The following is a 26,365-nucleotide window of genomic DNA, read 5'->3' as shown; positions in this document are numbered from 1 at the left end:
TGATGATGTTTGGTGATCTTTTCGAAGAGCTTCGATCTGAATACTGGTACCATATTCGGTTGCAGCTCCTCTACGAAAATGCGACAGACAACTGTCCAAACCCACACACATTGACTGCAGAAGAAAACCATCCTTGGCTCGACAGTCTTCATAGCCTAGCCTCCAACATGGTGTAGATCATGGGATTGAAAGCGCTTTGCCTACACCAAGATATTACACCAAGATAGTTAGGAAAGAAACAAGTGCAAGAACAGATGTACAGGCACACGATGGACGGTACCTCATCTCATGGCATTTTCTCGATTCATACTTTACACATATACACTATGATAAAAGATATTTCGTGCTGTTTTTCCTCCCTACTCCTACTCTGTAAGTACAAGTGTGTATATAATAACACTATATGAAACCCGCTTCAAATAAACAACCGCCCCCGCCCCCATCCTCCCCGACATATCCAAAAACAGCTGGGTATTACACAATATGGCAGAGTAAATCATCCCCCCTAAATCAACCTACCCCCCCTAACAGCTTACAACTTGGGCTTGGAACCAGCATTGGCCGCAATCTCCTCATACATGCGGTCAATCTCGGCGCGGAAAGCCCTCGCCGTCTGCGGGCGCTTGAGCTTGAGGCTGTTCATCTCGTTAGTTATACTGTATCCAATACAGTGACTCGGAAAAACTTACGTGGGAGTCAAAAGCTCATTCTCGATCGAAAAAGGCTCAATATCCAAATAGATATTCTTCACCTTCTCGTAGCTGTTGAACTTGTGGCTCTTTCCAATGTTATCCAACAGCTTCAACAGCGCCCCCTTGACCCTCGGGTCGTTCGCCGCCACCTTGAGCGCAGCCTTGTCCTCGGCAGAAATGTTCTGCTTGAGGATCTTGCTGGCATAAGGAGCAAAGTGCACAGGGTCGATACCGAACACAGCCACCAAACTCGACTCCTTGGGCTCACCGTGCACAAAGGCCATGGCGAGGAGGTTACAGCTGCCGAGGTAGACGTTCTCGATGCGCTCGGGGGAAATGTACTCGCCCTGCGCGAGCTTGAGCACGTTCTTCTTGCGGTCGATGATCTTGAAGCGGCCCATGCTGTCCACCTCGACGATGTCGCCGGTGTGGAACCACCCGTCAGCCTCGATCGTCTTGGCCGTCTCCTCGGGGTTGCGGTAGTACTCCTTGAAGATGATGGGACCGCGCATGAGCAGCTCGCCGCGGGGATTGGGCTTGTCCTCGACGGTGTACTCGTAGTCGGGGACGGACTCGATGCAGAGCTCGACCGAGGGGCACGGGGGGCCGATGTTGCCGGTGGTGAAATCGCCGGGCATCTGGACGGTACCGACGGCGTAGGTCTCGGTCATGCCGAAACCCTGGACGAAGTTGTTGCCAAAGGCGGCGCGGAGGAACTCATGAACGTCGGGGTCGAGCTGGGCGGAACCGCTGACCATGGTGCGAGCGCGAGAGAGACCAACACCCTTGAGGACCTTGGGGGTCCAGATCTTGTCGTAGAGGAAGTGCTTGTTGGTGGCCTTGCCAGGAGGAAGCTTCATGCTGGCCTTCTTGGCCTCAATGACACGACGCGAGAGGGCACCCTTGAAGCCCTCCTGCTCAACCGTGGCGGCCTGGATGGCAGAGTTGATGCGGTTGAAGAGACGCGGCACCGACATGAGACCAGTTGGGCGCAGGAGCTTGATATCCTCCACAAGCTGGGTGATGTCACCGTGGAAGTAACCGATGCTGGCGCCTTCAGCGAGAGCAGTCTGGTCAGCCATGCGACCATAGATATGCGCAAGAGGAAGATAAGACAGGTGGACGTCGCCAGCCGTGATGCTCTGGTTGGAGCGAGCAGCCGAGATACCGGCAACACCGTTGGCGTGGGTGATAAGGACACCCTTGGGGTCACCAGTGGTGCCAGAGGTGTAGTTGATGGTCAAAACATCCTCGGGCTGGGGAGGGCGCATTGGGCGGCCGGAGCGGGCACCCAGCGCCTCCACGCCCTCCATGGAGAAGATCTCAAGGCCAACCTGGGCGGCCGCAGCGTTCAAGAGCGACAGCTTGGAGTGGCCGGTCATCTCACCGGCATCGAGGGGGTCCAGGGAGATGATGAACTTGAGGCTGGGCACGCGGGGCGCAAGCTTCAGGAGAGTGGGGATGTGAGGGAGCGAGCAGACGACGGCAGTCAGCTCGCTGTGGTTGATGATGTACTCGGTCGCCTCGGGTCCGAGAGTCTCGTAGAGCGAAACGGGCCACAAGGACTGCGAGAGCAGAGCCAACTCGGTGATCTGCCACTCGGGGCGGTTCTGAGCCCAGAGACCGACAGCATACTTCTTGTCAGCCGTGACGCCAACCCGCTGGTGCAGCTCAACGATGCCAGCACCAAAGTTCTTCCTGCGCTCAGCAACCTCGGTATATGTCGTCCAGACAAACTTGTTCTCCCATGTCTTGGAGACAGGGTTCCAGGGTCTGTGGCCCAAGCATCTGTTTCTGGGGACCCGCGCGACGGAAGCTTCGAAGAGATCGTGGACGGTGCGAATGGCGGGGTCGAAGGTCTCGAGAAGAGGGCCGTTCTGGAAGCGCCAATGGCGGTAGATGGGAGTCCGGTTGGGGCGCTCGGTGCCGGGGATGGGGAGGGCGTAGGGAGTGCCCGGAGGGGGTGGTTGGGCGATGGCGTTGATGTAAGCCGTCGTGTCCTGCTTGCTGGGAGCCATGGCCGCGAGGTGTTTCGGCGAAACTCAAAACGAGCGTCGTTATTCGTACCGGTGGTTGAAGGAGGGGAAGGTCGAACGGCGTCTAGTAGATGTGACCCGCACGAACAAAGACAAGAAACAGCAATTCGTCAAAACACACAAGTGGCAGCTAGGGGAAGGTTGGCGTCACCGGTCGTTGGAGGATGGAGGAATGGTTTTGAGTAGAAGCGGCCCAAAAAAGCCACAAGCTGACGGGGAGATGGTCTCCTTTTCGTCAACAGGGTCGGCGCTCGGCAGCATGTGTCTCGTCCAAGTTGGTCTTGAGCCGAGTGCGACAGGGGTGTGGGAGCTAACCGGGCTGTCCGGGCTGCCAAATCAGCGCGTTGCGACTGGATATGAGAGACCTGCTACGCCATCATGAGTCTTGGTTTGCAGATGCGCCTTGATGTGAAACCGTGGGCTAAAAGCTGTCCCTCAAAGTTGAGCTTGTTTCTCTATGTCTTGTAAACACTACTGTCAACTCTGCATGCTTCAACTCTATGTCGGAGGCCCAATATCAGCATGGCCGTTGACGACTCTGTTAGGGGCTGGGTACCTCGTCGCAGAGGTCAGCCTCGGCTGGTCCAGCGACAACAGTGGACCTGTGGCGCCAAATGGCGGTTGTTCCCCAATGCTTTTGGGCGTGGAGGCAATGGCCGGTGTTGGAATCCGCAACTGGCAACGGGACACCGGATTGGAACATGGGGCCGACATCCAAGGCTTCGCCAAGCGACAAATTCCACGACCTCCCACGAAGATGCGCGGAGGCCCTTTCCCGGTACGGCCATCACATGCGCAGAGGGAGATTTCCCCAGACAAGACAGATGACACGCGGGGGATCCCATCTTTTGAGAATGCGGGGTGCGGAGAAGCAAGCATTTCGTTTTACTGAAAAAGCCCACCAGCAAGTGAAGTCAACAAAGAAAGCACCCGTGGCTGGCAATGTCGATATCCACTCCAGACTTTGTAACTGCGGGGGTGGGGGTCAGGAACAGCGTGTGAGCGTTTGGAGAGGCTCACGACGTTGGACGTTGCGCCGGGAGGACGGTTACTGCTATCCGGAAACAGGCCTTCGGAAACAGGCCTTCGGAAACAAACTAAATCGAACAGTTACCGACGGTTGGGACTGGCGGTTGTCGACGTCAGGATGGCAGACGTTCAAAAAGCCTCGGACAGCCATCGACCTCGGCTGGGATGGAACTCGGGCGAGCTGGGACAACCTAGTCGCCTTTGGGAGCCATGAAAACGCCCAGCCTCACCCCGCGATTCAGATGCCCCACATTGATGTTTTGGTCTTGGCATCGCGCACGAGCCATCAAGTTCAAACTGAACAACTCGAAACCGCCAAGACATCCAAGAGCATCGAGCCATCAGATGAAACATCCTCCTTGATTCTTGATAATGGGGCTCAGCATTGCAGTTGGAGATGACCCGAAGATTCTATATGATGGACCTTCTGAGATGGAAACCAACCCAGCAGCTTGTGTGAGTCGCTTTTGTGTGAAGTTCCACCTCTCATCTCAAGCTCAAGCAAGCCAAACAACTGTCGACAGACACCTGCCATCTTACTCTGCTTGTCCAGCGATTTTCGAGATATCCAATTGCATTTTTCTTGGGGACCTGAGCGAGAAAACTCGAAAGACAGATCTTGAAAAAAGGCAAGAAAAACCGGCACCTCAAATTCAGACAACAAGAGGCGGGACCCATCCCTTCTTATAGCCCGTCTCCTGTCATCCCGTTTCATGTTCCAGATAAAAACCCCCATGCCCACTTCGTCACCACCAACGCAGCGATCAGGGTGGATATTCCCGTCACGGAGTCACCCCTAGCCGGTCTTGAAGGGCAACTTCAACACTACTTCACAGCCTTGTTTTAAACAATGGTACCATCTACCATTGGGTGGCCTCGCGCGCCCAGTAGCTACGACCCCCATCTAGCATGAATGAAAATGCCTGATGATTTGCGTTTCAGGGGGGTCGTTGACGGCTTGGATAATGTCACTTCACTCATTGACTTGGACAAAAGTCAAGACTGCTTGATTCTTATGGTCCTCTTGCTATTCTTTTTCGTTTTTCCTTCCATCAGACATCTGCGGTATTGTTGTCCAGTCTACCCTAGACATTTTCTTTCTCTTCATTTCGTCACTCCTTTGATACATTCATCCTTCTCTTCGATACGCAAGCAGGCCAGCAACTGCTTTTTTTTTTTTTTTTTTTTTTGAATTCTTCCGAAATCGAAACATTCACATCTTATCAAAATCAAGCCATCACGAATACGAGATCAAAACGTCAAAACTCACAACCATGTCCCTCTTTAAGACAGCCATCCTCCCCCTCCGGGCCATCCAAGGCGTCTTTGCTCTCCTAGTCCTTGCTCTCTCATCATACGGTACTCGCCCCTCCTTACCTCCCAAATCAACTCTTTCTCCTATATCTATCACCCTGAAACTAACCTTTTTCCACAGTCGCCCACTGGTACAACACAACAACAGTAATCTCCTCCCCCTCCTCCATCAACTTCCTCTTCTTCGCCTCCCTCTACTCCCTCCTCTCCATCCTCGCTCTCGAGTTCCTCATCCCTCGCTTCGTCGCCCCCAAGACGGCCGCCAGTAACTACATCGCTTTGGGGGTGGAACTGTCAAACGTGCTCTTTTGGTTCGCGGGGTTTGTCGGACTGGCAGTTTTCCTGAGCAAATTGCTGTTTTGTCGGGGGAGCGTCTGCCAAAGTGCGCAGGCTGACGTTGCGTTTGCTGCGGCGGCGTGGCTGGTGTGGACTGGGTCGGGGGTGATTATGGTGAGGGAGGTGGTGAAGAAGGGGGGGTTGATGAGTTGGAAGAGGAAGGAGCCGGCGGCGGTGGAGGTTCCTGTTACCAACAAGGAGGAGGCTTAAGATGTTGGAAAGACGGAGGTTAAAAGCTGTCGGGCCGGTGGAGGTTGATCAAAGACCAGCCAGTTTTCTGGGGATGCGGGAGGATTCCTGGGGGATCGACCGGGCCGTTGATTCTCGTGGCTCCTTCGCGCTGGTGGCTTCTCAGGGGCTGGCGGGAATGCGGCACAGTTCTATGCGCTCCGTGGTGGTGGGAGTGGTGGCTGCTCGGAATTACCAGAGGTTCGGTGCTCGGATCTGGAATGCGAGAAGGATTCGGCCCTGGCGGGGAAGGTTTACTACGGACAACAGGACATGGCTCGGGCGGGCGATGGTTTTGGATAGGTATGATTTGATGGTTGCCTTTTGCTTAGATTCTGTTCTTGTCGATGTTGGCTGCTCCAGCCTTGACGGCTGGCTAGAGTCGGTCACATTTTTATCTTTTAACGTTTCTTTTTTGAGCTGGCGCTTTATGAGGGTAGTGTTTCTGGGTGGCTGGTTTTTGGGAAAGATGACAATCCTGGGAGCTGTTGATGAAAATACCAACAAAGATGTTATGCATGAACTTTGCCTTCGAATGCCCTTCATGGGTAAACGCTCCTTCATTGCCACATGACAGGAAAAGTCTTGCTCCGATATATGAAAGTCCCCATATATTACCTAATTTCTTACCTGAGGTCGTCGCATGTGGATGGGTTGGGATGGGATGAGACATGGATCACTCATGTGGGGGTTGCTCTTCTGAACCCATCTTCCCGTCTTGCAACATCGTGCCAGTCTCATGGTTGCCAGATCTGGGTGGTTCTCTCAGCTGCCATGTTATGCCTCACTTCGGACCTCTATTTATTCTCTTTTTGACCGTCCCATCTTTGATCCCGTCTGGATTCCATTTGACTTACTGTCGAGAAACAGAGCCACCACAGTAGCAGGCGCCTGGTGTCACTTGGGGTCCCCATTGCGAGCTTGCCTCACTGCATTGTTCTGTCTCACATTCACCATTCATTGTTCGCCATGTACCTCGAACTCGAAATACAGCCAGTCGAAATGCAGCAAGTGATCGGCCAGCTTAACTCTCAACCCCTCGTTGGAGAAAGCTACCCCGCCTTGATCCTCTCGTGTAAGTCCACTTGAATATCACCTCATCCCATCTCCAAACCCAATCCGGTGGTCTATGAGATTCGGCTAGCATCTGTCACAATCTCCTACTCCTGCAGCATGTACCTACACTTGGTGACTTACAAAAGGTTGATGGTGGGGCAACCTCCGACTATCGGCCTTATCGTCGACAACCTTGATGGGCAAGAGAGTAGAAGCTCAAGTAACAAAACACGTCTTGAAGTAATACAATTACGGGCCTTGATGCTAATAAGAATGGATGCCCTTCTCATCCTCGACTGACAACCGAGGAAGCAGTTTTCATTGTTGGGTGATCAGGCTCGTACACAGCGCATCGCAGCTCCCAAAAAGTGACTTGCTGCCCCACGCCATGAGTCGATGGCGCGATTGCGTGCTTTGGACATTCACCCCCCTCCCTTTCCCAAAGTGGCATGCAAAGTACACCCACTCTTGTAAACTACAAGCCCGTCACCACGCGGGAAAAACATGCCAATTCGTAGCTCCAGGTAAGGGAAATGCATCCTGGGCCAGCCTTGCTGTGGTGTGAGGTAAACGGGGCCCTGGCCTGTTGCTGTGTGTTGGGACGTGTGACGATCATTCCGAGAACGTGGGTGGGTTGTCACAGGCGGGGACCCCCAGAAGTGAAAAATGTAAAAAGGCCTCCTGTTCCCGTCCTCGCCGCCCCTTGAACTCCTTGTTCCTGTCCCTCCATACTTCGACCTTCGTCCCTGTCTCGAGCCTCAGCCTCGTGTTTGAAGGGTGTTTTTCTTTTACTTGTGTCTTTTCTGATACCCCGTTGATACCCCGTTTCCTACTTCAACCAACACCACAGTCATCATGTCTGAGCAGAGATTCGAGACCCTCCAGCTCCATGCGGGGTATGTGCTACCGTTGAATCTACTTTTGAGAGAGAGGACCATGCTGACCAGAGTGCGAATGCTATAGCCAGGAGCCTGACCCTGCCACCAACTCCCGTGCTGTCCCCATTTATGCCACCAGCGTGAGAAACGACTCATATACATACCTCAAGAAGGTGGAGATGGCTAACAAGTACAACAGAGCTACGTTTTCAATGACTCGGCTCACGGTGCCCGCCTCTTCGGCCTCAAGGAGTTTGGCAACATCTACTCCAGAATCATGAACCCCACCATCGATGTGTTCGAGAAGAGAATCGCCGCCCTCGAGGGTGGTGTTGCTGCCGTTGCCGCCTCCTCCGGCATGGCCGCTCAGTTTATGGCCATTGCCGCTCTTGCTCACTCCGGTGACAACATCGTTTCCACCTCCAACCTCTACGGCGGTACCTACAACCAGTTCAAGGTCCTCTTTCAGCGCTTCGGCATCACCACCAAATTCGTCACGGGAGACAAGCCCGAGGACTTCGCCGCTGTCATTGACGACAAGACCAAGGCCGTCTACATTGAGAGCATTGGCAACCCCCGCTACAACGTCCCCGACTTCGAGAAGATTGCCAACATTGCCCACGAGCACGGTATCCCCGTGGTTGTCGACAACACCTTCGGCGCCGGCGGTTACTTCGTCCGCCCCATCGAGCACGGTGCTGATATCGTCGTCCACTCTGCCACCAAGTGGATTGGTGGTCACGGTACTACCATCGGTGGCGTCATCGTCGATGCCGGCAAGTTCGACTGGGGCAAGCACGGCAAGCGCTTCCCCCAGATGGTTGAGCCCTCCGAGGGTTACCACGGGCTCAAGTTCTGGGAGACCTTCGGTGTCATCACCTATGCTATCAGAGTTAGAGTCGAGCTCCTCCGCGACCTCGGTGCCTGCCTCAACCCCTTCGGTGCCCAGCAGCTCCTCCTCGGTATCGAGACTCTCTCCCTCCGTGCCGAGAGGCACGCTTCCAACGCCCTCACCCTCGCTCGTTACCTCGAGGCCAGCCCATATGTGGCCTGGGTGTCGTACCCCGGTCTCGAGAGCCACCCATCTCACGAGTTGGCCAAGAAGTACCTCAAGCGCGGTTTCGGCGGTGTCTTGAGCTTCGGTGTCAAAGGTGGCGGTGCTGCCGGCAGTCAGATTGTCGACAGCTTCAAGCTCATCTCCAACCTTGCCAACGTTGGCGACTCCAAGACCCTTGCCATTCACCCATGGACCACCACTCACGAGCAGCTCACCGACGAGGAGAAGATCAGCTCGGGTGTGTCTGAGGATCTCATCCGTGTGTCTGTCGGTACTGAGCACATTGAGGACATCGTTGCCGACTTTGAGCAGGCGTTCAAGGCTGCTGAGGCTTCGACGACAAAGGGTGAGGAGACAGAGGTGGCCGATCGGACCAAGACTGATGCTGCGCCAACTGAAGTTTAAATGATTTATGAGATATAATACCTAAGCGAGCGTTTTTTTTTTTTTTTTGGATGATAAATAAAAGAAAGAATTCAAATTTCAACCCATTATACCATCTTGAATGTTGCGAGCTCTGTGATCCAACCGATGTAAAGAGCAAGCAGCCCAAAGCTGAAAGATGTCGTTTACAACAGGGCCCCCAGCCCTGAAACAGCCAATCAGACCCCACACTGCCCCCCTGTAAGCCGCGTTTCGTCACTTGGACCTGGGTAGCTGCCGCTCCGCAAGGAAACTTGACACCAGAATCTTGTCCAACCTCCACCCAAAGCGTATCAACGATCAACCACCACCCCAACACGCGCGCGCCCGTTTAACCAGTGTCGAGTTCCCTACCAAATACACAAACCTTCGAGCCATCCAAACGACATTTTGCCACGACCCCCAACGATGAGAATACCAACCCTCCTCTCCCTCCTGGGAGCAGCCACCGCCCTCACCCACAACAACCCCCCTCTTCAAACCTCCCTAACAGTCCACATCCCCCGCTCGGCCCCCCTCCCCAACCCGGCCGCTCTCCTTCCCCAAACACACGCGACCCTCAACTCCCTAACCAAACACCACTCCGCCCCATTGTCGGACAAATCCAACTTCCACTTCCACAACGTCACCCCCGGCTCTTACCTGCTAGACATCCACTGCCTCACCCACGCGTTTCTTCCCCTCAGAGTGGACATTTCCCCCTCCTCCTCCTTCTCCTCCTCCTCCTCCTCGGACCCGTCAGAACAATCACCCATCAAGATTGAAGCATGGGAGACGTTTAGGGGCAACGACTGGGGAAACAAAGGGGAGAAGGTCTCTATTGAGGTGTCGGACGGGAATTCGGGGATAGTGGTTGTGGCGAGTATGGCCGGCCAAAAGAGCTATTTCATGGAGAGGAGTTCGTTTTCGGTGCTGAGCATCTTCAAGAACCCGATTATCCTGCTGAGTTTGGTTTCAATGGGGTTGTTTTTTGGGATGCCAAAGTTGATTGAAAATAGTAGGTTTCTTGATGAGGAAAAAACAGGGGTGGGATAGATTGCTAATGTGATGAATGATAGTGGACCCGGAAATGCGCGCCGAGTGGGAGGAGCAGCAAAAGAGCAACCCGATGAATGCGCTGATGGGGGCGGCGAGCGGGCAGCAGGGGGGAGGGGGGATGGGGAATTTTGATATGGCTGCTTTCTTGGCTGGGAGCGGTGGGGGTAAGGAGGATAATAAGGGGGGGAATAATGGTGGGGGGAAGAAGAAGAACAGGTGAATGGGGGGGAGGGGGGGAGTTGGGAAGGGCAGGGATGGGGTGTGGATATGGTATATGTATAGAAAGTTGTATAAAGCGTGGGAAGCAAAAGGGAAGAAGAGGGGGCAAATGTATTTGCATGGGTTGGGTGTTTTTTGGTTAGAATGGTCAACATATACGATGAGAGACACTTGTGGTATCTTGCTGTTCATTGTCAGGGCCACAGTAGCAAACACTGGAGAATGAGATCTTCCCGAAAGGAGCCAGCAACCTTTGCCTGACTTCTAAGGTAAAGACGAAGAAGGTGAAGCCGGTGACAGTGTTACCACACATTCATTTACTACCTCGGAACTAGTAGCTACACTACCACCACCGCCCCTTCTTGTTATTGTTGGCGATAATAATAGCAAAGGCAACAACCCAAGCCTCATATCCTCTGCTGATCTCGGACGTCTCCCAGCCCTCGGTCCCCTTCTCTTCGGACTCAGGATGATACCGTATTTGAAATATGAAGTCATAACAACCAAAACGAAACATCACGGTTCTGCTAGTCAACTACGTGTAACTGACTATACACATTCCGTAGTCTCAGCTCATAATGGCGTTCCATAACTCACATTACTTGTTGTAGCAGCCAGAGTTGCGCAACACAATAGCAGACATACGTTGACCCAAGAGCATAACAGTCTGGTCTCATTTATTCATAACATGTATATACAAACATACACCATGTGCAACTCTTCGTAGACACCATGCTAAGCCATCCCATCATAGGTTCACAGAAAACACCAGACACAGCAAAGAAAAACACAGAGGGGTAATAGAGACAACAAGAAAACAACCAACCACCCAACTCTTCCTCTTCACACCACCACAACTCTAGAAGCCAATCTAGAAATCACCACCTCCAAAATCATCCCCCCCACCAAAATCCCCCTCCGCCCCATCCTGATACCCCTCCTGATAAGCCTCCTGCTGATTGTCATGTATCGCATCCGCAACCAACGCCCCACCAAGCAATCCAGCACCCACACCCAACGCCGCACCACCAGCCATCATCCCCATCCCAGGACCGCTCTTCGCGGGCCTACCGTGAGCACCATAACCCTGCTGAGGATAACCACCATACCCCCCCTGAGGAGGATAACCCCCATAACCCTGCTGCGGATAACCCTGCTGAGGAGGGTAACCTCCATACCCCTGCTGAGGAGGATAACCGCCGTACCCTCCTTGAGGAGGATAACCACCACCACCATAAGCCCCTTGAGGAGGCGGCGCCGACCCTCCATAACCCCCCGGATACTGACTGTGACTCCCAGGGCGATTAGCCATCAACCCCCCCAACCCACCCAATGTCCCCACCGACCCATGACTACCACCGCCCCCCTTCTTCCCCCCAAACAACTTCCCCAAGAAGCTCTTCCCCTTCTCAAGATTATCCGGTCTAGGCGGGAGCTGTCCCGGAAAGCTCTGCTGCGGCGTTGTAGTACCCCCATGAGACCGCGCCCTAGCGTCCTCCTCCGCCTGTAGCTGCCTAGCCAGGCGTTCGTCTTCGCTTTCGGTTTGATGGGTCCCAGATCCGGACGCACCGCCCGTAGTCGACTGGTTGGTATTATCGTAAGGATTGACCTTTGCATCAGAAACAACAACAGGTTTATCATCCCCGGCGGTGTAACTCGGGGGCGGACCGGCAGGAGCGTCATCGCGGGGCGGGATGGCCGGCTCGGTGGGTTTTTCCCATTGGGACTTTTTGGTGTAGGTGTTTACGTAGAACCTAACAAGTGTTAGTGATGGGGGTTGGGTAGAGGGGGGGGAAAGGGGAAGAAGCTACTAACCATTCCTTGTACTGGTCGTTCCAGCGCGCGACCCAGCCTTCTGGCACCTTGGGCGGGGGAGGGCCGGTGGGAGCATCAAAGTCGGCCATGTTTTTGTGGGATAATAGCAAAGCTGATTGTTGAACGCCAAAATGAAATGCTGAAAATGCCGATTTCTAGGATATCTTTTTCGCGACTACTTTGGTGTAAGTGGCAAGATCTGTCTTGTCAGGGGAAATGGCGGGGCACAGTGATCAAGAGCGAGCTATGATGACGAAAGAGGGGCAATCGATAAGTGAGGGAAGTTTGGTCAATGTAAGAGAAAAATATTTCGACAATTGAACAAGAGAACACAAGAATAACAACAGAATTCATGTACATACCCTTTTATAACAGATGCTTGATAAGAGGAGGCACCTTTTTTACACCTGGTCGACAAGCATACGTAGTCGAGTGTGGCGTATGATGATGTTGGAGGGAGAGCTGCTCAGTGAGGGGCAAAAGACGAACGGCGGACTTTCGACTTCACCCGACCATTTGCACAGCCCCCTTCTTGGTTCGATCCAGGACGGGAAGGCGCCATGGCATCGTGCTCCGGACGTGTGACATGAAATGGCTGTCCATCTGATTCCATAGAGAGTGAGTCGCATTCTCCCTCCTGCCCAGACCTACACAGCCCCGCAGCGTGCGGCAGTAACAAAATAGAATATCATGATTCAATTCTAGTTTGTAACGACACAGGTAATCCTGTTCACTATAACGATGCTGCTCTTCAAGTTAGAGTCAACCCCTATACAACCCCGTCTCCATTCTACCGGACACCAGTCCATGCAATACTCTCTACTCCCGGTAATCCCTACCACCACTATAAAATAAACAAGAAAACTTAAACCAATCATTCTTTCATCCCATTCCTAAAGTGTGTTCCATAATAATGATAGCCCACAACAACGCCGCGCTTGAGCATATAAAAAAAAAAAACCAAAAAAATTACCAAAAAAAAAAAAGTCTCTCTAATAGATAGACTCTCTGTCACCCTGTCCCCTTCTATCCCCAAACAGGTTCGCCGCCTCCATGCAGTATCCTCCCGCTCCGGTCAACATTCTCTTCTCGCTGCCATAGCAGACCACTACGCCATCAACAATGCCGCTGAGAATGCCCTCCATAGCTCCCAAAATGCCCCAGCCTATGAAGCTGGCGATTAACCCAACCACATACGCATAGGCGCTTCCCCGGATGCCCACCTTGCCCTGCCTTTCGATTTCGAGTTGCTTCGCAGTCATGACCCACCCCGCAAATCCCAGCGCAATGGCCATCATGAAGCGCGTGGCGTGAAGGATCAGCTTCGCAAGCCGGTAGGGAAGAAGAGGCGAATGCCTGTTATGCTTGGGCAACGCGGCAGGTGTGAGAGTAGTGGTAGGCCGTTGGGGTGCCAGGAATTCCATCGATGACAGACCCCTGGCCGAAATCGACAGCGGTTGCGAGTGGATGGCCGCATATGTCAAGGTCAACGGGTTCGTCAACGCCGCGATCGGGGTCGGAATGAACGAGTAGACAAACATGGTCAGGATATGAGCCAGTCTCCGCGGCAAAACCAGTAGGGGTAGGCGGATCGCAAGAGCTAGCAACGTCGACAAGCTGATGGTTCCAAAGATGGTGGTCATGGCATGGCTCAGGGCAGCGGAAACAACGTCCCTACTAGATGGAGCTGGAACCGCATTCCGATGGAAATACCACTGCGACACCGTCGCCGCTGTTGTGCTCCGCTGAACCGCGGAGATGATCGACAGCGTCCAGAGGTACATGAGTATAAAGTACGCCCCCAGCCACCAAGTCGAAGCGCTGATGATGAACCTGGCGAGCTTGCTGGAGAAGCTTCCACCGAGAAATACTCTAGTGAACATGAAAAGCCAGGTCCACGTCCAGAGCACCACAGCAGTAAGGCAGCCCATGCCAACTAAAATAAGAGCTGAATTCGCCGTCAGGATGCGGCTCGAGAAATCAAGAATGCTCATAGCAGACTGAATAGACTCGCGGCCTTTCCAAACCATGTATACCCATATCAGTGCCCATATACCAGGGACCGTCGCTGCCCATCTCATGGCTGTATCCTGGAATCGTGAACTGCCACCAGTCTCCTGATAACTTGAAATGAACGGATACAACGAAAACGATAAGAGGATTATTGGCACCGCCACCAACACCAGGATAACAAGCGGTCGGACGAACGACCGCAGCGCCGCCAACCATACCATGGAGACTATGATGGCCACCAAAGTGTCGACAGCCAGCAGATGGAAAGATGCCTTTAGCGTGGTGTAGATAGTGTCTCCAGATGCCTTGTTACCACTTGTATGCATAAAGATTAGGACAAAGGTAGCAAACAGGGATGCTTGGGCGATCAGGTAGATCCAGGCAAAGAAGGCGTCGTGTCGAAACATTTCTCCATCCGATGCTGGCGGCAGCGCAGTGGCATTAACTTCTGTCCCGACTGAGCTGGGCGGTCGCAGTCCAAGCTCCGAATCCTCGCCAGAATTTCTCCTAAGCAGCGGGCGCGACGGACCGCCAGGCGACCTGAACTTTTGGAAGGCCGGAGGGGTACTGTCCTCCATCATCAAGTCCGCTGGTGGTTCGCTGTAGGCGATGGTTGATTCTAGACCAACATCTTCCATCCCTTTGGTATCCGTGCTATCCCTCGATATTTCGCGTATGTGCTTCCTCGGCTCCGGCCGTTCTGTTGGTGGCTCCTCTTTCATGGTCGCCCTCTTGTACTTCTTGGGGCCGTTCCAGCTACTCCGGATGCCTCGGAGACGTTCCCCAAGAGACCCAGATCCTTCATACTCCTGGCTTTGCTCTATCGAAGCGCGGCTCCCATCATTATCTGTTTCGGTGCTTTCTTCGAGTCGGCCGGCGGCGAGAACACGGCGTGATTGTTGCAAAGCATAAATGTCTGCGGCCTCTCGATCTCTCTCTTCTTCGTCTTCCTCATCGTGATCTAGTGGGGGTTGGAACAACGGGGCGTCCTGATTGTACCTCGAGCCGAAGGCTGCCATACTACCGAACCGGGAGTTGCTAGTTTGATACGGGTTCCCACCGCCGCCCCGACCGAGATAGGAACGTCCCCCGAATCGCGCGCCTCTATTCTGCCATCCGGACGGCTGTGATGGCCTGTCGGCGTTATCTGGCTGGCCGGCAAAGTTGGAGAACCTCGACTGCGACTGCGCAAGGAATTTAGAGGCATCTGGAAATGGCATAAGCGGGTGTCCGTAAGACACGAGAGCAGCAGCGGCTGACCCCGGGCAAACTTACATTCAGAGAACATGTCGATAAACTCCCGTCACCCTCCAGAGAGGGCGTTTGTTTCCTCGCAGACACACTCGATCGAGTACTGGCAGTTGCTGAGTGGTCCAGAGGGGAAATAGAGCGAGGAGAGGGGGTAGGATCGGGCAGGGCGGCTGGCTAATAGTGTGTGGATGGGAGCAGTATGTCGGGCACCTCAGAGATATGTAATGATGATGACTCGAGACAGGACAGTATAGTTCCTCAAATCAGTACGACTCCGGTGTCTCGAAAGGTCTGGTTTCCGGGGAGAGGAGATGTTTCCGAAGATACGGTAAGGTTTGCTGCTGCCTCCCAGGGAAAAAGTAAGAGACGGTTGTGCAAAAGTCAAAACAGCTGTCGCATGAGAAGGCGTGGAAGGGCAGGCAACCAGTGCACTGTGCCCGGCAGTGCTCACCACGCAAGACGCAACCGACGCAGGCGATGGACGTGACTGGCGGCCGATGACCAGGTGCTGCAAGCCCCCATGCACCTTTTCCGACACTCGCTAGGCTCAAAGCACCCTTGCGGTTATGCAACTATCCCAGGTAGGCTGCTGATCCTATGTGGGGAAGTCCTCACTACTTACATATTAGCTTACCCACTGAACAAGAAGCTCTTGAGTCAAGAGGTCCAGGACAGCAACACAAAGCAGCTTAGATATACCGGTAAGTAAAGAATGCTGTTATCTCTCTCTTTGTTGCAGCTATTCAGTCCTACGGCCAGATGAAAGAAGGCATACCGGCACAGTGTCCCATGACGCAGTCACATCGTTCAGCCAGACCGCCATAATGCATCTGCAACTGGAGGGGAGTGTTATCGGCATCTTGCGTCACTGATAACGGCTGGCCAGGCCCCATCACCTGCTGCAACGCACATCAGCTGGATGCTGATCCACCCGTGGACAAGTGGAACATGGGAGCGAGCTTACCACCCAAGCCTCAACCCTTCCCTCAAACATCAGGAGCTGTCAACTGTCAACTGCCAAACCGCTTTTCTCTTCTCACATCACACAACCAACCAGCCAGTCAACCAGTAGCCAGCCCAAAACGTACCACTGCCCGACACCAGCAAGCCCGACATCTGTACAACACCCTTTCCTACGGATAATATCTCTTGATCAACCAGAGACCAAGTCCCCTGTCCGCCAAGTCCTAACGGAACGACGTGCATCAACTCGCCTGATCCACGCCGACGAGCGCTAATAGCCTCTCGATTTTGTCGATAGCCCGCAGGTTCTCCATCGCAACACACACACACACAAGACACAAAACCAACCCCGAGACACACATCCGTCCTCCCTCTCTCTCCCAAGTCCCAACCCTCGCCTCCTCCTCCTACTCCGTCCTCGCTTCCGTCAAATCCCCCCTCCCCACCAACCCTCATGACTTCCCAACCCGCCTGGGACTATATCGCAAAGCTAGTATGCATAGGCGACTCAGGCTGTGGTAAATCCTCCCTGACCATACGTCTCTGCGAAGGCCGCTTCGTTACCCATCATGACGTAACCATCGGCGTGGAGTTTGGCTCCCGCATCGTCCCCGTCGGTCCCCCTTATTCCACCACCACAGAAGAGTGCTCTACCTCAACCCCAATACCGTCCACCCCGTCTTCCCCAAAACCTGCCAACGGCAAGCCCCCAGCCGGCCTCCCAAAACCTCCAACAGTCCCTACCCCCCAGTCCGAAGCAGCCGCTGCTGCCTCCCAAAAGCACATGAAGCTTTCCCTCTGGGACACTGCCGGACAAGAAACGTACAAGTCCGTCACGAGATCCTACTTTCGCGGCGCATCTGGTGCGCTCTTGGTCTTCGATCTCACCCGCAAGTCCACCTTTACGCACGTCACCGACTGGCTCAACGACCTCCGCCAGATCGCCGAGCCCGACATCGTCGTTGTTCTCGTGGGTAACAAGGCCGATCTGGCCTCGCCAGAAGCAGAGGGAGGGCAGAACAAGCGCGAGGTCTCACGGCAAGAAGCGGAGGAGTGGGCCCGTAGGAATGGCGTGCTTGAATACGTCGAAACTAGCGCAAAGAGCGGGGAGGGAGTAGAAAAGGCCTTTATGAGAGTAGCCGAAAAGATTTTTGGGAACATTCAACAGGGGAAATACGACTTAAATGACAGGAGGTCAGGCGTGAAGGGACCGAACTTTGGGGGGCCGCCAGGGAGCTCGGGGGGCAAGCCGGTGAGGTTGACGAACAGTGCGAATAAGAGCTCGGGCGGGTGCTGTTGAGTAATGAGTCTGGTTGGGGGTGAGGGCGAGTTACTATGGGGGAGCAGGGGCAGGACGATCTGTAATAGTAATGCTGGGGGTTGAGTTGCAAAAGGGAGCAGAGTGTGTTGTTGTCGAGAGCAAGCAAGGCAAGTCACCGGAGCAAAAAGATACACAAGGGTCCAAACGACACACACACACACACACACACACACACACATCAAAGCATAGGGAGAGATTAGATGATACCCCCTCACCTTTTTATTTATTCATCATTTTACTTGATTAAACAAACTGGACAAGGGAGAGCAATTGTAACTAGGTTTCTGCATTTACAGCGTTGAAGCGTTTTGAGTGACTGAGGGTTTCGACTGTCGAAGCTCCTAGGGGGTCAGCCCCCTTCTGAGGATGGAAACCCACTGAGTGATAGATTTCGGAGGGGCTAGGTGTGACGGGTTGCAAAAAGATATATTTGGTAGTATATCTACTGCGATTCGCGGCACAAATCTCGTTCATCTGAGTTATGCTTACTCGAGGTCATTTGCAGTGGTCTGGTGGTTTACTGTCCTTCGTTAGGGGGCTGAATCACTGGGTCTGTTTGGAAGGGAGGACGTATGTCAAAGTTTCCTTTATTGACCAATGGACATTTCGACTTGACTATACTGCGATGATTTGACCCAGGTCAAGGAGCAAGCCAGTCTGCTTACCTAGCAACTTGGCTTCTGACAACCGTGAATGGTCGAGGGCTGTTGAAGTTAGAGAGCCATACGGCATCTCACATTGCAAGTTTTGTTCAGAGCAGCCAGGCACACGAGTTCGACAGACATCCACATTCATCTATCTAACCTCTCCCTCCCCTTCCCCTCCCCACCTCAAAAACAAAAGAAAAACAAAAAACAAAAACAAAACATTAGAGTTTTAATGTCTAGAGATAGTGATGACGAGACAGAGAGCTCTCATAGAGGCCCGATGAATGTTTTTCCCTTCGCTGTTTTGGTGTGTCCTCTCCCTTTTATAACGCCGCACACCTTCCCCCTCCCTGTACACAACAGCCCTACCTATCCCACCCAGACGCCCCTTCCAGATTTTGTTGCGCCCAAGCCAGATAGATAGATGAACCATTTGTGTCGATCAAGAAAACAGGAGGTATGCACACAACACCAAACGCGCCATCAACCATTCCACACACGCCTCGAAAACATCGTACAGCAACACAAGAAACATTTCAACAACACATGTTTCCACATATCCCTTTTATTTCCCCCTTTGCATCCTCCTAATCCCCTTGGTGGTAGAATTTAAGCATCCGACATCCTCCACGTGTCAAACCACTTCATGTAGCCGTACTGCCTGTTGGGACCAGTCATACCCCAACAGATGGGAATAAAGTAAATGTACAGCCCAATGACCGTCGCGTCGAGCACGGCATAAGTGGCGTACTGAACAATCTTCTTCTGGTTGCGGGTGAACCAGTCGGTGAGGAAGCCGAAAGTGAGGATGGCGAAGTACAAGGCTGGGTAGTAATGGTGGACGTAGGTGACACGAGCCATGATGACGAAGGGCAAGTAGTGGAGGAACCAGCCAATGACGGGGTAGATGCCGGCGTAGTGGATCTGGTCAATGTCGAACTGGGAAAGCTCCCTGTACCCTCTCTGCCAGCGGAGGATGTACCAGACGGTCAAAAGACCAAAGACACCGAGCCCGGCAGTCGAGCCCCAATAGACGAGGGGGTTGCCGAGAAGGAAGTACTTGACGATCTTGTCGTCCCAGCCGCACATCCTGAGACCAACGTGCAGAATGGGCCATTGCCACCACTGAGAAGCCAAGTCGTCCTGCTTATCGGGATCGGGCACAAGGGCGTTGTTGGAGGTCATCATGGCAACGTTCTAGCAGAGTTAGCATGCGTCATCGAGATTCAGCGGCCGGTTTTCAGTCACTTACCAGGTGCACGAAGTCCTTAAAGAAGGGCGACCTGTACTGGCCAGGGTCTCCAGGAGGGACTATCGACAGTTAGTAAGGGTCTTGTCACACTTCATATCCTGACTTACGCTTCTCGTTAATGTGAGACTCAATGTTCCAGTGGGTGTAGGTGTCGCGAGGCTTGTTGTCCTTGGTGCAGGTAACCTCAATCTGCTTGAAACCCCACTGGGGCAAGTTGACATTGCCAGCGCGGAGATAGCAGCCCAAAACCTCGTGCTTTAACCGGAAAGCGGTGGTAAGAGTGCGGATTTTGGAGCGGTCCCTGGAGGCAGCATCGCTGACAACCTCAATCTTCCAGTGGTCCTTCTCGTCGCCAACAGTGATGTTGCCGTAGCTGGAAACTTCCCAGTCGGCCTTGGTAATGGGAGCAGCGATTTGGTGAGAGTGGAGGTTGCGGCCGGTCTGGGAGTGAAGGAGACGAATGGTCTGGCCGTCGGCAATGAAACGGGGTTCGGCAGCGGCATCGTAATCGGCATCGCGGCGGTTGGGGTAGAAGAACCAGTCGTTGTTGGCATCCTTGTGGTGGTAGCAGGTAACCTGTTGCTGGCCAGAGCCCTCGGGGTAGGTCTGAACGTGACTGTGGAGGAGACCGCCACCATAGCCCATATTCTTGATGGTAACCTTGGAACCGATGGCCACTTCCAATGGGCTGTTCCTGCCGACCTCAGTCCCCCTCAAGTTGGCCTGGAAAAGTGAAGACATCTGAGCATCGCCAGGACCGCTGTTGGTGAGAACCGCAAAGTGGATGGCGAAGCTGAGAAGGTAAACAAGGAAGGGCAGGATGATGAGACCAACGACGCGAGTTCCGACGTGGGCGGCGAGGGTGGAGATTGGCATCTTGGTGTCGCCAAACTTGTTCCAGAGATCCTCAATGGTGTAAAGACCAACCAGAGCAGTGACGAAGAGTCCCACCAGCTTGACACTGGTAACGAAACCAATGCTAAGACCAGTCATGAACAGCCAAAAGAACCACTCGGGCTCGAAGCTGTTCTTGCGCTGGCCATGGAACTTGGCCCAGCAGAGTGTCGTGGCAACGGTACCGAACAGGAGCATAGAATCGAGGAGGATAAACCGGGAGATGGTGGTGTATGAGTTCTCGCAGAGGACCATAAGAGTGACGAGCCAGACAGCATTGCGGCGGAGCTTGAGCTCCTTGGCAGTCCAGTAGGCGAGGGGGACGCAAATGGCACCCCAAAAGGCGTTGAACTGGCGCATAAAAGTGTAGTTGAGCTCAGGAGGGTAGGTCTCTCCCGACTTGAACTCGAAGGACCCATTGTAACCGGCAAGATATCCGCTCAGACCGACGAGAAGCTTTCCAGCGGGGGGCTAGCAAGACAGCCCGGTTAGCAAAAGGCTCTGGCTGTTGTAATACTCGGGAGAACATACATGGACATCGAAGTAGAACTCGCGTTTGAGGTAGTGGCTACCGAACTTTCCGAAACTGTCGCAGGCCGTCAGGTTAGCGGCACCGTTGCAACGACAAGACAACGACGCGATAACGGGGGGTCTACTAACTGGGCTTCGTCCCAAGTAACGATGTTGGAAAGACCGATCTTGTAGAGACGTGTGAAGAAGGCGAGCGCGGTGAATACGATGGGGGCAATGATCCACTCCCATTGGTCCAGGATCTCGAGGAAGGACGGTTCCTGTCAAACACAAGCTGTTAGCACATGACCACAAGGAGACGATCTGGCGCAAGCTGCCCAATGCCTTGGCGGGGCATCCTATTGCCAGTGATGATACGGATACCCGAGAAACTGTAGATAGAGGCAATTGGTGCTCACCTTCTTGACCTTCTTCTTATCATCAGGCTCTGGAACGACGGCAACTGTCTGGGGAGTGCCTGGGACGTTACGCCTTCGGGCATCGCCCAGATCAGCGCCAGTGACGACAGGGCCTCTGTCGTTGACGGCGGCCATGATGGCGAAGGGGACTAATCAATTCGGCTTCGTTGGTAGGAATTGGGTTTGTGGTGGTGTTGATATTCAGGGTGGTTGCGGACGGGCCTCGGTGTTGGTGGTTGTCTTGATATGGAGATGCAAATCATAAAATGGCTAAAACGAGCGTGTCGAAAAAAGAATAAAGTGCGTGCTGGAACAAGGTTTGGTCCCGTCCAGTACCTAGATTGGTTGAAGAAAGCACCCAACAGAAAGTGTCCCCCAAAAAAGAAATGGAGACACTTGATGGCAGGCGATGAAGAAGAAAGCGTGCAGCTCTCGCGCAAGTGAAGTCGAGCTTGAAGAGCTTCAGCTGAAAGGGAAAAAGGGATGATGCTCCCCCAAGGCAGTCGTGGCCTTTTTTCCCCGTCGAACGAGAGCACCACTTCCAGGTTGGGCTTGGCGCGAAGCCCCCTGGGCCCCCTGTTCCCCAGAAATAGTGTGTGGGCTGCAGGGGTCCTCCCTCGTACCAGCGCCCTGTAAGCCGTCGCACACGAGCCTGTTAACCAACATCTTGATTAATGGTACCCTATGTTGAGTCCAAGCCTTTCAATCAATTCCTCTTTCCTGGTTTAGCCTTGTGTTTATCGGTAATGCAGATGAGATATATTGCTCGCGTATTGGCATCTCAAGGATAACCTCACCCTAGGGTTGCTCCTGAAGGTATATATGAATGTGGGTAAGGCACTTCATCCCTTTGCCGTAGCACCAGCAATTACTCGATCCCTTACACGAAACGAAACATTGCAGAAATGTGATTTGCGGCTCACATGTCAACCGTCTGGACAGATCTTTGATAAGTGGCGCGCTCGGAGCTCCCTCGAGGAAACATCTTGGTGGGGTATCGGAGAATAGGAAACTCATGAATTCCATGCCCTTTGCCATGTAAAACTTCCAGTATCCCAGATAAAGCCCAGAAACATTGTGGTATCTTATGTTCTTTTGGGTAATGCTTCACATATGATGATATACAAGCTCCGGGCTCTTTCCGAACCCAGAGTGACGCTCAACCAACTGTCCCCAACACCACCAACAAGCTGCTTACAGCGCAGCCCTGATAGCGGCAGCCTCAGACTGCGCCTGGGCAATGAGCCTCTTCTCCCTCTTCTCAGCATCCGTCTTCCTCTTTACTCTTTCCCGGTCGATCTCTCCCGTGCGCTCCAAGTCCCTGAGTTCGGCCAAGTCGGCCTCGTCTTGCAGTGTTGGTCTTACTGGAACCGCGCCACTCTTGCTGATGAGCTCGTCGAGAATTTTCTCGGACGGCAGGTTCTTCATATCAATCGTAAGGACACGCTCGCCCTCGGCTGGTTGTGGGGCCTTGGCGAACCCGTGGAAAGATGAACTTGGCGTCTGCAATTCCTGCAGTATCGAGCCTGGCTCGCGGAAGTAGACACTCAACACCGCTGGCCCAGTTACGTCTGTTGTTCGGTTGACAATCATCGGTATAGCGGGGTTCCAGAATTTCAGTCGTGGGAGATTTGTGTTCCAAAATTTCCTAAGAAAAGACTCGTCAATATCTTCCCCTATGCTCGTAGCCATATTTGCCGTACCTTGGTCCCAAGTGTCCTGCCAGACCATAGGCAAACTCGAGGTGTATCCTGGTCACATCGCTGGGGAAGATGGCAGCCCCCGGCCCGCACCTGATGTCAAGGAGCTATGAATATCGTTAGCAAGTTGTACCCTGGGCAGTAGGCTGTCTACCATCGGCGCAGTGGTTAGTCGACGAGGGGTCTGGGGGGCAGATGAACCTTCTGTAACAGAGAAATTTCGAATTAGTCCAGCAATTCTTTCATTCAGCACACAGTAACACTTACAGCCTTGAGCTTGTGTAATCTCCTTATTACGCCGACCATGGTGAAGATGTCTCGAGTGGCTAGGCTCGAAACAGGCGGGATGTGATAGGCGGGGGTATTCGACGATGATGGCTATCGCGTGGGCAGCACCACCTTCAAGCTACTGAGCGACCCCGTAATAATTTTCAGGAACCGAGCTCACCGCTTTTGCCTGCCGGGAGTTCTGTTATCGATGCCAAGCCCGGGTTGCCGGCCGCAACCCTTGCCAAAAAAGCTCCTGGGTCCAGAAATTTTGGATGAAGATGTGGGTTGCGCAAAGTCAAAGGCTGCCAGTTCTTCAACGTCAGATCTGTCAAATCGATATTTTTCAATCATGCATATTCGGCCGGCCCGGACTGCGTCTTCAAGATGGCTGGGGAGTGTGTTTAATGCCGAGCATCTCACCCCGACCTCAGTGCCTCTCTACCTATGCCCCGCCTTTCGATCGCTATCGACTGTCGCAAATGCCCCTCACTCTCGACCTTCCATCCCACACCATCGTCAGAATGCGCCATGTCAGTTCCGACAACTCCGAAGACTCCACGAGCAGTCAAGTGGTCTCGAGCATACTTCGGATGCGCCAGAAGAAATCACGAGCCTCGAAGTTGCACCCAAAAAGAAACTACCGCCTCAATGCCATGGCTGCGGTGCCCTGTCGCAAACCGCCGTCCCCGACGAAGCTGGCTACTATGATATGTCACGAAAGAGCATCAGACAATATTTGGGACTAGACAAAACAACCAAACCGGACAAATTGGAACAGAATGATATTATCAAAGATGCATTGAGTGGGCTGGACCTTGACGCGCTGGCACAAGCGGGCATCGATCTCAAATCACTTCTACCCCAGGAACGACAGCCCCCAAACAAACGCGAACTGCAGAAGATTGAAAGTCCACCGCTGTGCGATCGCTGCCATAATCTGGTTCACAATTCTACGGGCAACTCCATTTACCACCCGACTCTGGAGTCTATCCAGGAGACCATCGAAGAATCACCATACAAATACAACCATATCTACCATATCATTGACGCCGCCGACTTCCCAATGTCTCTCCTGCCCAGGCTCCACAGCATTCTGGACATCACCCTACGTACGCAGAACCGAAGAGGAGGGCAACATAAGTATAAGCGTGGCAGGTTAATTGAGATGAGCTTTATCGTCACTCGCTCCGATCTTTTGGCGCCCAAGAAGGAAATGGTCGACTCCATGATGCCTTATATTCGAGAGACCCTCCGTGACGCCCTGGGAAGAGTTGGTCAACGTGTCAGATTAGGAAACGTCCACTGCGTCAGCGCCAAGCGAGGATGGTGGACCAAGGAGCTCAAGGAAGATGTCTGGAAGCGTGGCGGCGCATGCTGGATGGTTGGCAAAGTCAACGTTGGAAAATCGCAGCTCTTTGAAGCAGTCTTTCCCAAGAACCGCATGTCAGAGGCTACCGCGGTACTGCTCAACAAGAAGAAGATTGCCCCCGTTAATGTCTTCGCAAAGAGGACAGCCGAGCCACTTTCTTTTACTGAAAACCCCGAGGATGAAGAAGCCCGCAACACCCTCCTCCCCGGCCTCAGTCTCCACACGGTCTCCGATTTCTTACCCCCACCGCAAGAAGAGACCGCCTACCCAGCCATGCCCATCGTCTCTTCCCTCCCTGGCACGACCGCCTCCCCCATCAGGATTCCCTTTGGATCTGGCAAAGGCGAGCTGATCGATCTCCCCGGCCTGTCGAGAGGCGACATCGAACTCTTCGTCCGCCCTGAATGCCGCACATCTCTCGTCATGAAACAACGCATTGTTCCAGAACAGCAAACCATCAAACCCGGTCAGTCCCTGCTCATCGGCGGCTTCATCCGCATCACACCCCGCAACGTCGCCCCAGACGAAGAGCTTGTTTTTCTGGCATACGCCTTCACCCCCATCGACCCGCATCTCACCTCCACCGAGAAGGCCATCGCAACGCAAACCCAAGACCCGAACGCACCAAAAGTAGGCAACATTGCCCTCCCTGGGACGGGCGAGAAGATCAAGCATGCGGGAGCGTTCCAGTTAAGATACGACATCACCAAAGCCCGTACTGGACCCTTGACAAGGAAAGAAGCCGTCGGTCTCAAGGTCGATCAACTCCCCTACCGCGTTTTGGGCATCGATATCCTCATTGAAGGCGTCGGCTGGGTAGAATTAGCTGTTCAAGTCCGCACGAAAAAGTTATTCGACACCTCCGCCCCAAAGCCAGTATACGCCAAACCCCCCTCCTCGGACCCATTCCACATGCTCACCTCTCTGGTAACGGACGCAACCACCACCACCCCAACGCTTGACCTCCGGCCCGAACCGGTCAACTCCCTCTCTCGGGAAAAGGAACCGAAAAAGGAGAAACGCAAGCCTAAACCGGCTTACACCCCTAGACACGAGAGGATGTCTGACGAGCAGTTGAGGGAAGATCTCTGGGCCGCGTGGGATGAGAAGCCCTCTCCACCAAAAGAAGAAAGTCAAAATGACTGGGAAGATGAATTTGACCAGAGACAACAACAACAAGAAGAAGAACAAGACAGCACTGCAGAGCCGGAACCAAACTGGCCTGTCATCGACGTCTACTCCCCCGAAGGGAAATTCATCGGCTATCGCCCCCCGCTGAACGCCTGGTTGGTGAACAAGGAGATCAAGAGCAAGGAGGCGAAGCTCAGCAGGCCGAGGAGGAGCATGAAGGGGGTGAAGAAGGGGGCTAAGAGTGAGGGGAGGTGGGGTGGTGGTGGGGGGCCACGTTAGGTTTGTCAGAGGAAAAGTTGTACAGATAATGTTGTAAGATTTCGGGTATCACCTCTTGTAGAATATAAGTGTACGTGTAACGTGTATGTATATATACAAAAAAGATGAGATCTCATAGTTTGTGCCGCCCACACTCCTGTATGCCAACCGACCAGGAATTTTCCTGCCTTCTGGTCGGGGAAATGTTTTTATGTAACCCCCCCCACCTATGCTGATGCCTTTGAA

General features: G+C 53.4%; 10 protein-coding genes across 10 annotated transcripts; 5 read left to right on the top strand and 5 right to left on the bottom strand.

Annotated features, from left to right (window-relative positions):
• Positions 1-291: 291 nt before the first annotated feature.
• On the bottom strand, positions 292-2,908 carry FAA2 (medium-chain fatty acid-CoA ligase faa2). Its single transcript, XM_062888987.1, has 2 exons — positions 690-2,908; positions 292-635 (listed from the first exon to the last, which is right to left on the bottom strand). The coding sequence occupies exons 1-2, from the start codon at positions 2,708-2,710 to the stop codon at positions 533-535; spliced, it is 2,124 nt and encodes a 707-aa protein (XP_062744924.1). The 5' UTR covers positions 2,711-2,908; the 3' UTR covers positions 292-532.
• A 1,806-nt stretch (positions 2,909-4,714) lies between these two features.
• QC762_306940 (uncharacterized protein) lies at positions 4,715-6,176 on the top strand. The gene is made up of 2 exons (XM_062888986.1): positions 4,715-5,116; positions 5,193-6,176. Exons 1-2 carry the CDS (start codon positions 5,032-5,034, stop codon positions 5,615-5,617), a joined length of 510 nt encoding a protein of 169 aa, XP_062744923.1. The 5' UTR covers positions 4,715-5,031; the 3' UTR covers positions 5,618-6,176.
• Positions 6,177-7,197: 1,021 nt separating this feature from the next.
• Positions 7,198-9,155, top strand: MET15 (Homocysteine/cysteine synthase). Its single transcript, XM_062888985.1, has 3 exons — positions 7,198-7,587; positions 7,655-7,709; positions 7,769-9,155. Exons 1-3 carry the CDS (start codon positions 7,547-7,549, stop codon positions 9,029-9,031), a joined length of 1,359 nt encoding a protein of 452 aa, XP_062744922.1. The 5' UTR covers positions 7,198-7,546; the 3' UTR covers positions 9,032-9,155.
• Positions 9,156-9,457: 302 nt separating this feature from the next.
• On the top strand, positions 9,458-10,307 carry QC762_306920 (uncharacterized protein; the record flags this gene model as incomplete). The annotated part of the gene is made up of 2 exons (XM_062888984.1): positions 9,458-10,046; positions 10,108-10,307. The coding sequence occupies 2 exons, from the start codon at positions 9,458-9,460 to the stop codon at positions 10,305-10,307; spliced, it is 789 nt and encodes a 262-aa protein (XP_062744921.1).
• Positions 10,308-10,873: 566 nt separating this feature from the next.
• WWM1 (WW domain-containing protein wwm1) lies at positions 10,874-12,210 on the bottom strand (the record flags this gene model as incomplete). The annotated part of the gene is made up of 2 exons (XM_062888983.1): positions 10,874-12,060; positions 12,122-12,210. The coding sequence occupies 2 exons, from the start codon at positions 12,208-12,210 to the stop codon at positions 11,178-11,180; spliced, it is 972 nt and encodes a 323-aa protein (XP_062744920.1). The 3' UTR covers positions 10,874-11,177.
• A 903-nt stretch (positions 12,211-13,113) lies between these two features.
• Positions 13,114-16,342, bottom strand: QC762_306900 (uncharacterized protein; the record flags this gene model as incomplete). The annotated part of the gene is made up of 2 exons (XM_062888982.1): positions 15,410-16,342; positions 13,114-15,341 (listed from the first exon to the last, which is right to left on the bottom strand). Exons 1-2 carry the CDS (start codon positions 15,420-15,422, stop codon positions 13,114-13,116), a joined length of 2,241 nt encoding a protein of 746 aa, XP_062744919.1. The 5' UTR covers positions 15,423-16,342.
• Positions 16,343-16,802: 460 nt separating this feature from the next.
• On the top strand, positions 16,803-17,648 carry QC762_306890 (uncharacterized protein; the record flags this gene model as incomplete). Its single annotated transcript, XM_062888981.1, has 1 exon — positions 16,803-17,648. One exon carries the CDS (start codon positions 16,803-16,805, stop codon positions 17,646-17,648), a length of 846 nt encoding a protein of 281 aa, XP_062744918.1.
• Positions 17,649-18,431: 783 nt separating this feature from the next.
• Positions 18,432-22,068, bottom strand: PMT2 (Dolichyl-phosphate-mannose--protein mannosyltransferase 2). The gene is made up of 6 exons (XM_062888980.1): positions 21,392-22,068; positions 21,123-21,253; positions 20,994-21,048; positions 19,676-20,933; positions 19,569-19,627; positions 18,432-19,513 (listed from the first exon to the last, which is right to left on the bottom strand). Exons 1-6 carry the CDS (start codon positions 21,524-21,526, stop codon positions 18,926-18,928), a joined length of 2,226 nt encoding a protein of 741 aa, XP_062744917.1. The 5' UTR covers positions 21,527-22,068; the 3' UTR covers positions 18,432-18,925.
• Positions 22,069-22,382: 314 nt separating this feature from the next.
• Positions 22,383-23,501, bottom strand: QC762_306870 (uncharacterized protein). Its single transcript, XM_062888979.1, has 3 exons — positions 23,359-23,501; positions 23,095-23,198; positions 22,383-23,039 (listed from the first exon to the last, which is right to left on the bottom strand). The coding sequence occupies exons 1-3, from the start codon at positions 23,395-23,397 to the stop codon at positions 22,586-22,588; spliced, it is 597 nt and encodes a 198-aa protein (XP_062744916.1). The 5' UTR covers positions 23,398-23,501; the 3' UTR covers positions 22,383-22,585.
• Positions 23,502-23,569: 68 nt separating this feature from the next.
• Positions 23,570-26,140, top strand: QC762_306860 (uncharacterized protein; the record flags this gene model as incomplete). The annotated part of the gene is made up of 1 exon (XM_062888978.1): positions 23,570-26,140. The coding sequence occupies one exon, from the start codon at positions 23,570-23,572 to the stop codon at positions 26,138-26,140; it is 2,571 nt and encodes an 856-aa protein (XP_062744915.1).
• Between the last annotated feature and the right edge of the window lie 225 nt (positions 26,141-26,365).

The sequence above is a fragment of the Podospora pseudocomata genome, chromosome 3 (genome assembly GCF_035222375.1).
Source record: "Podospora pseudocomata strain CBS 415.72m chromosome 3, whole genome shotgun sequence".
In the NCBI taxonomy this organism is placed as follows: Eukaryota; Fungi; Ascomycota; class Sordariomycetes; order Sordariales; family Podosporaceae; genus Podospora; species Podospora pseudocomata.
This window is presented reverse-complemented; position numbering and strand designations above follow the sequence as displayed.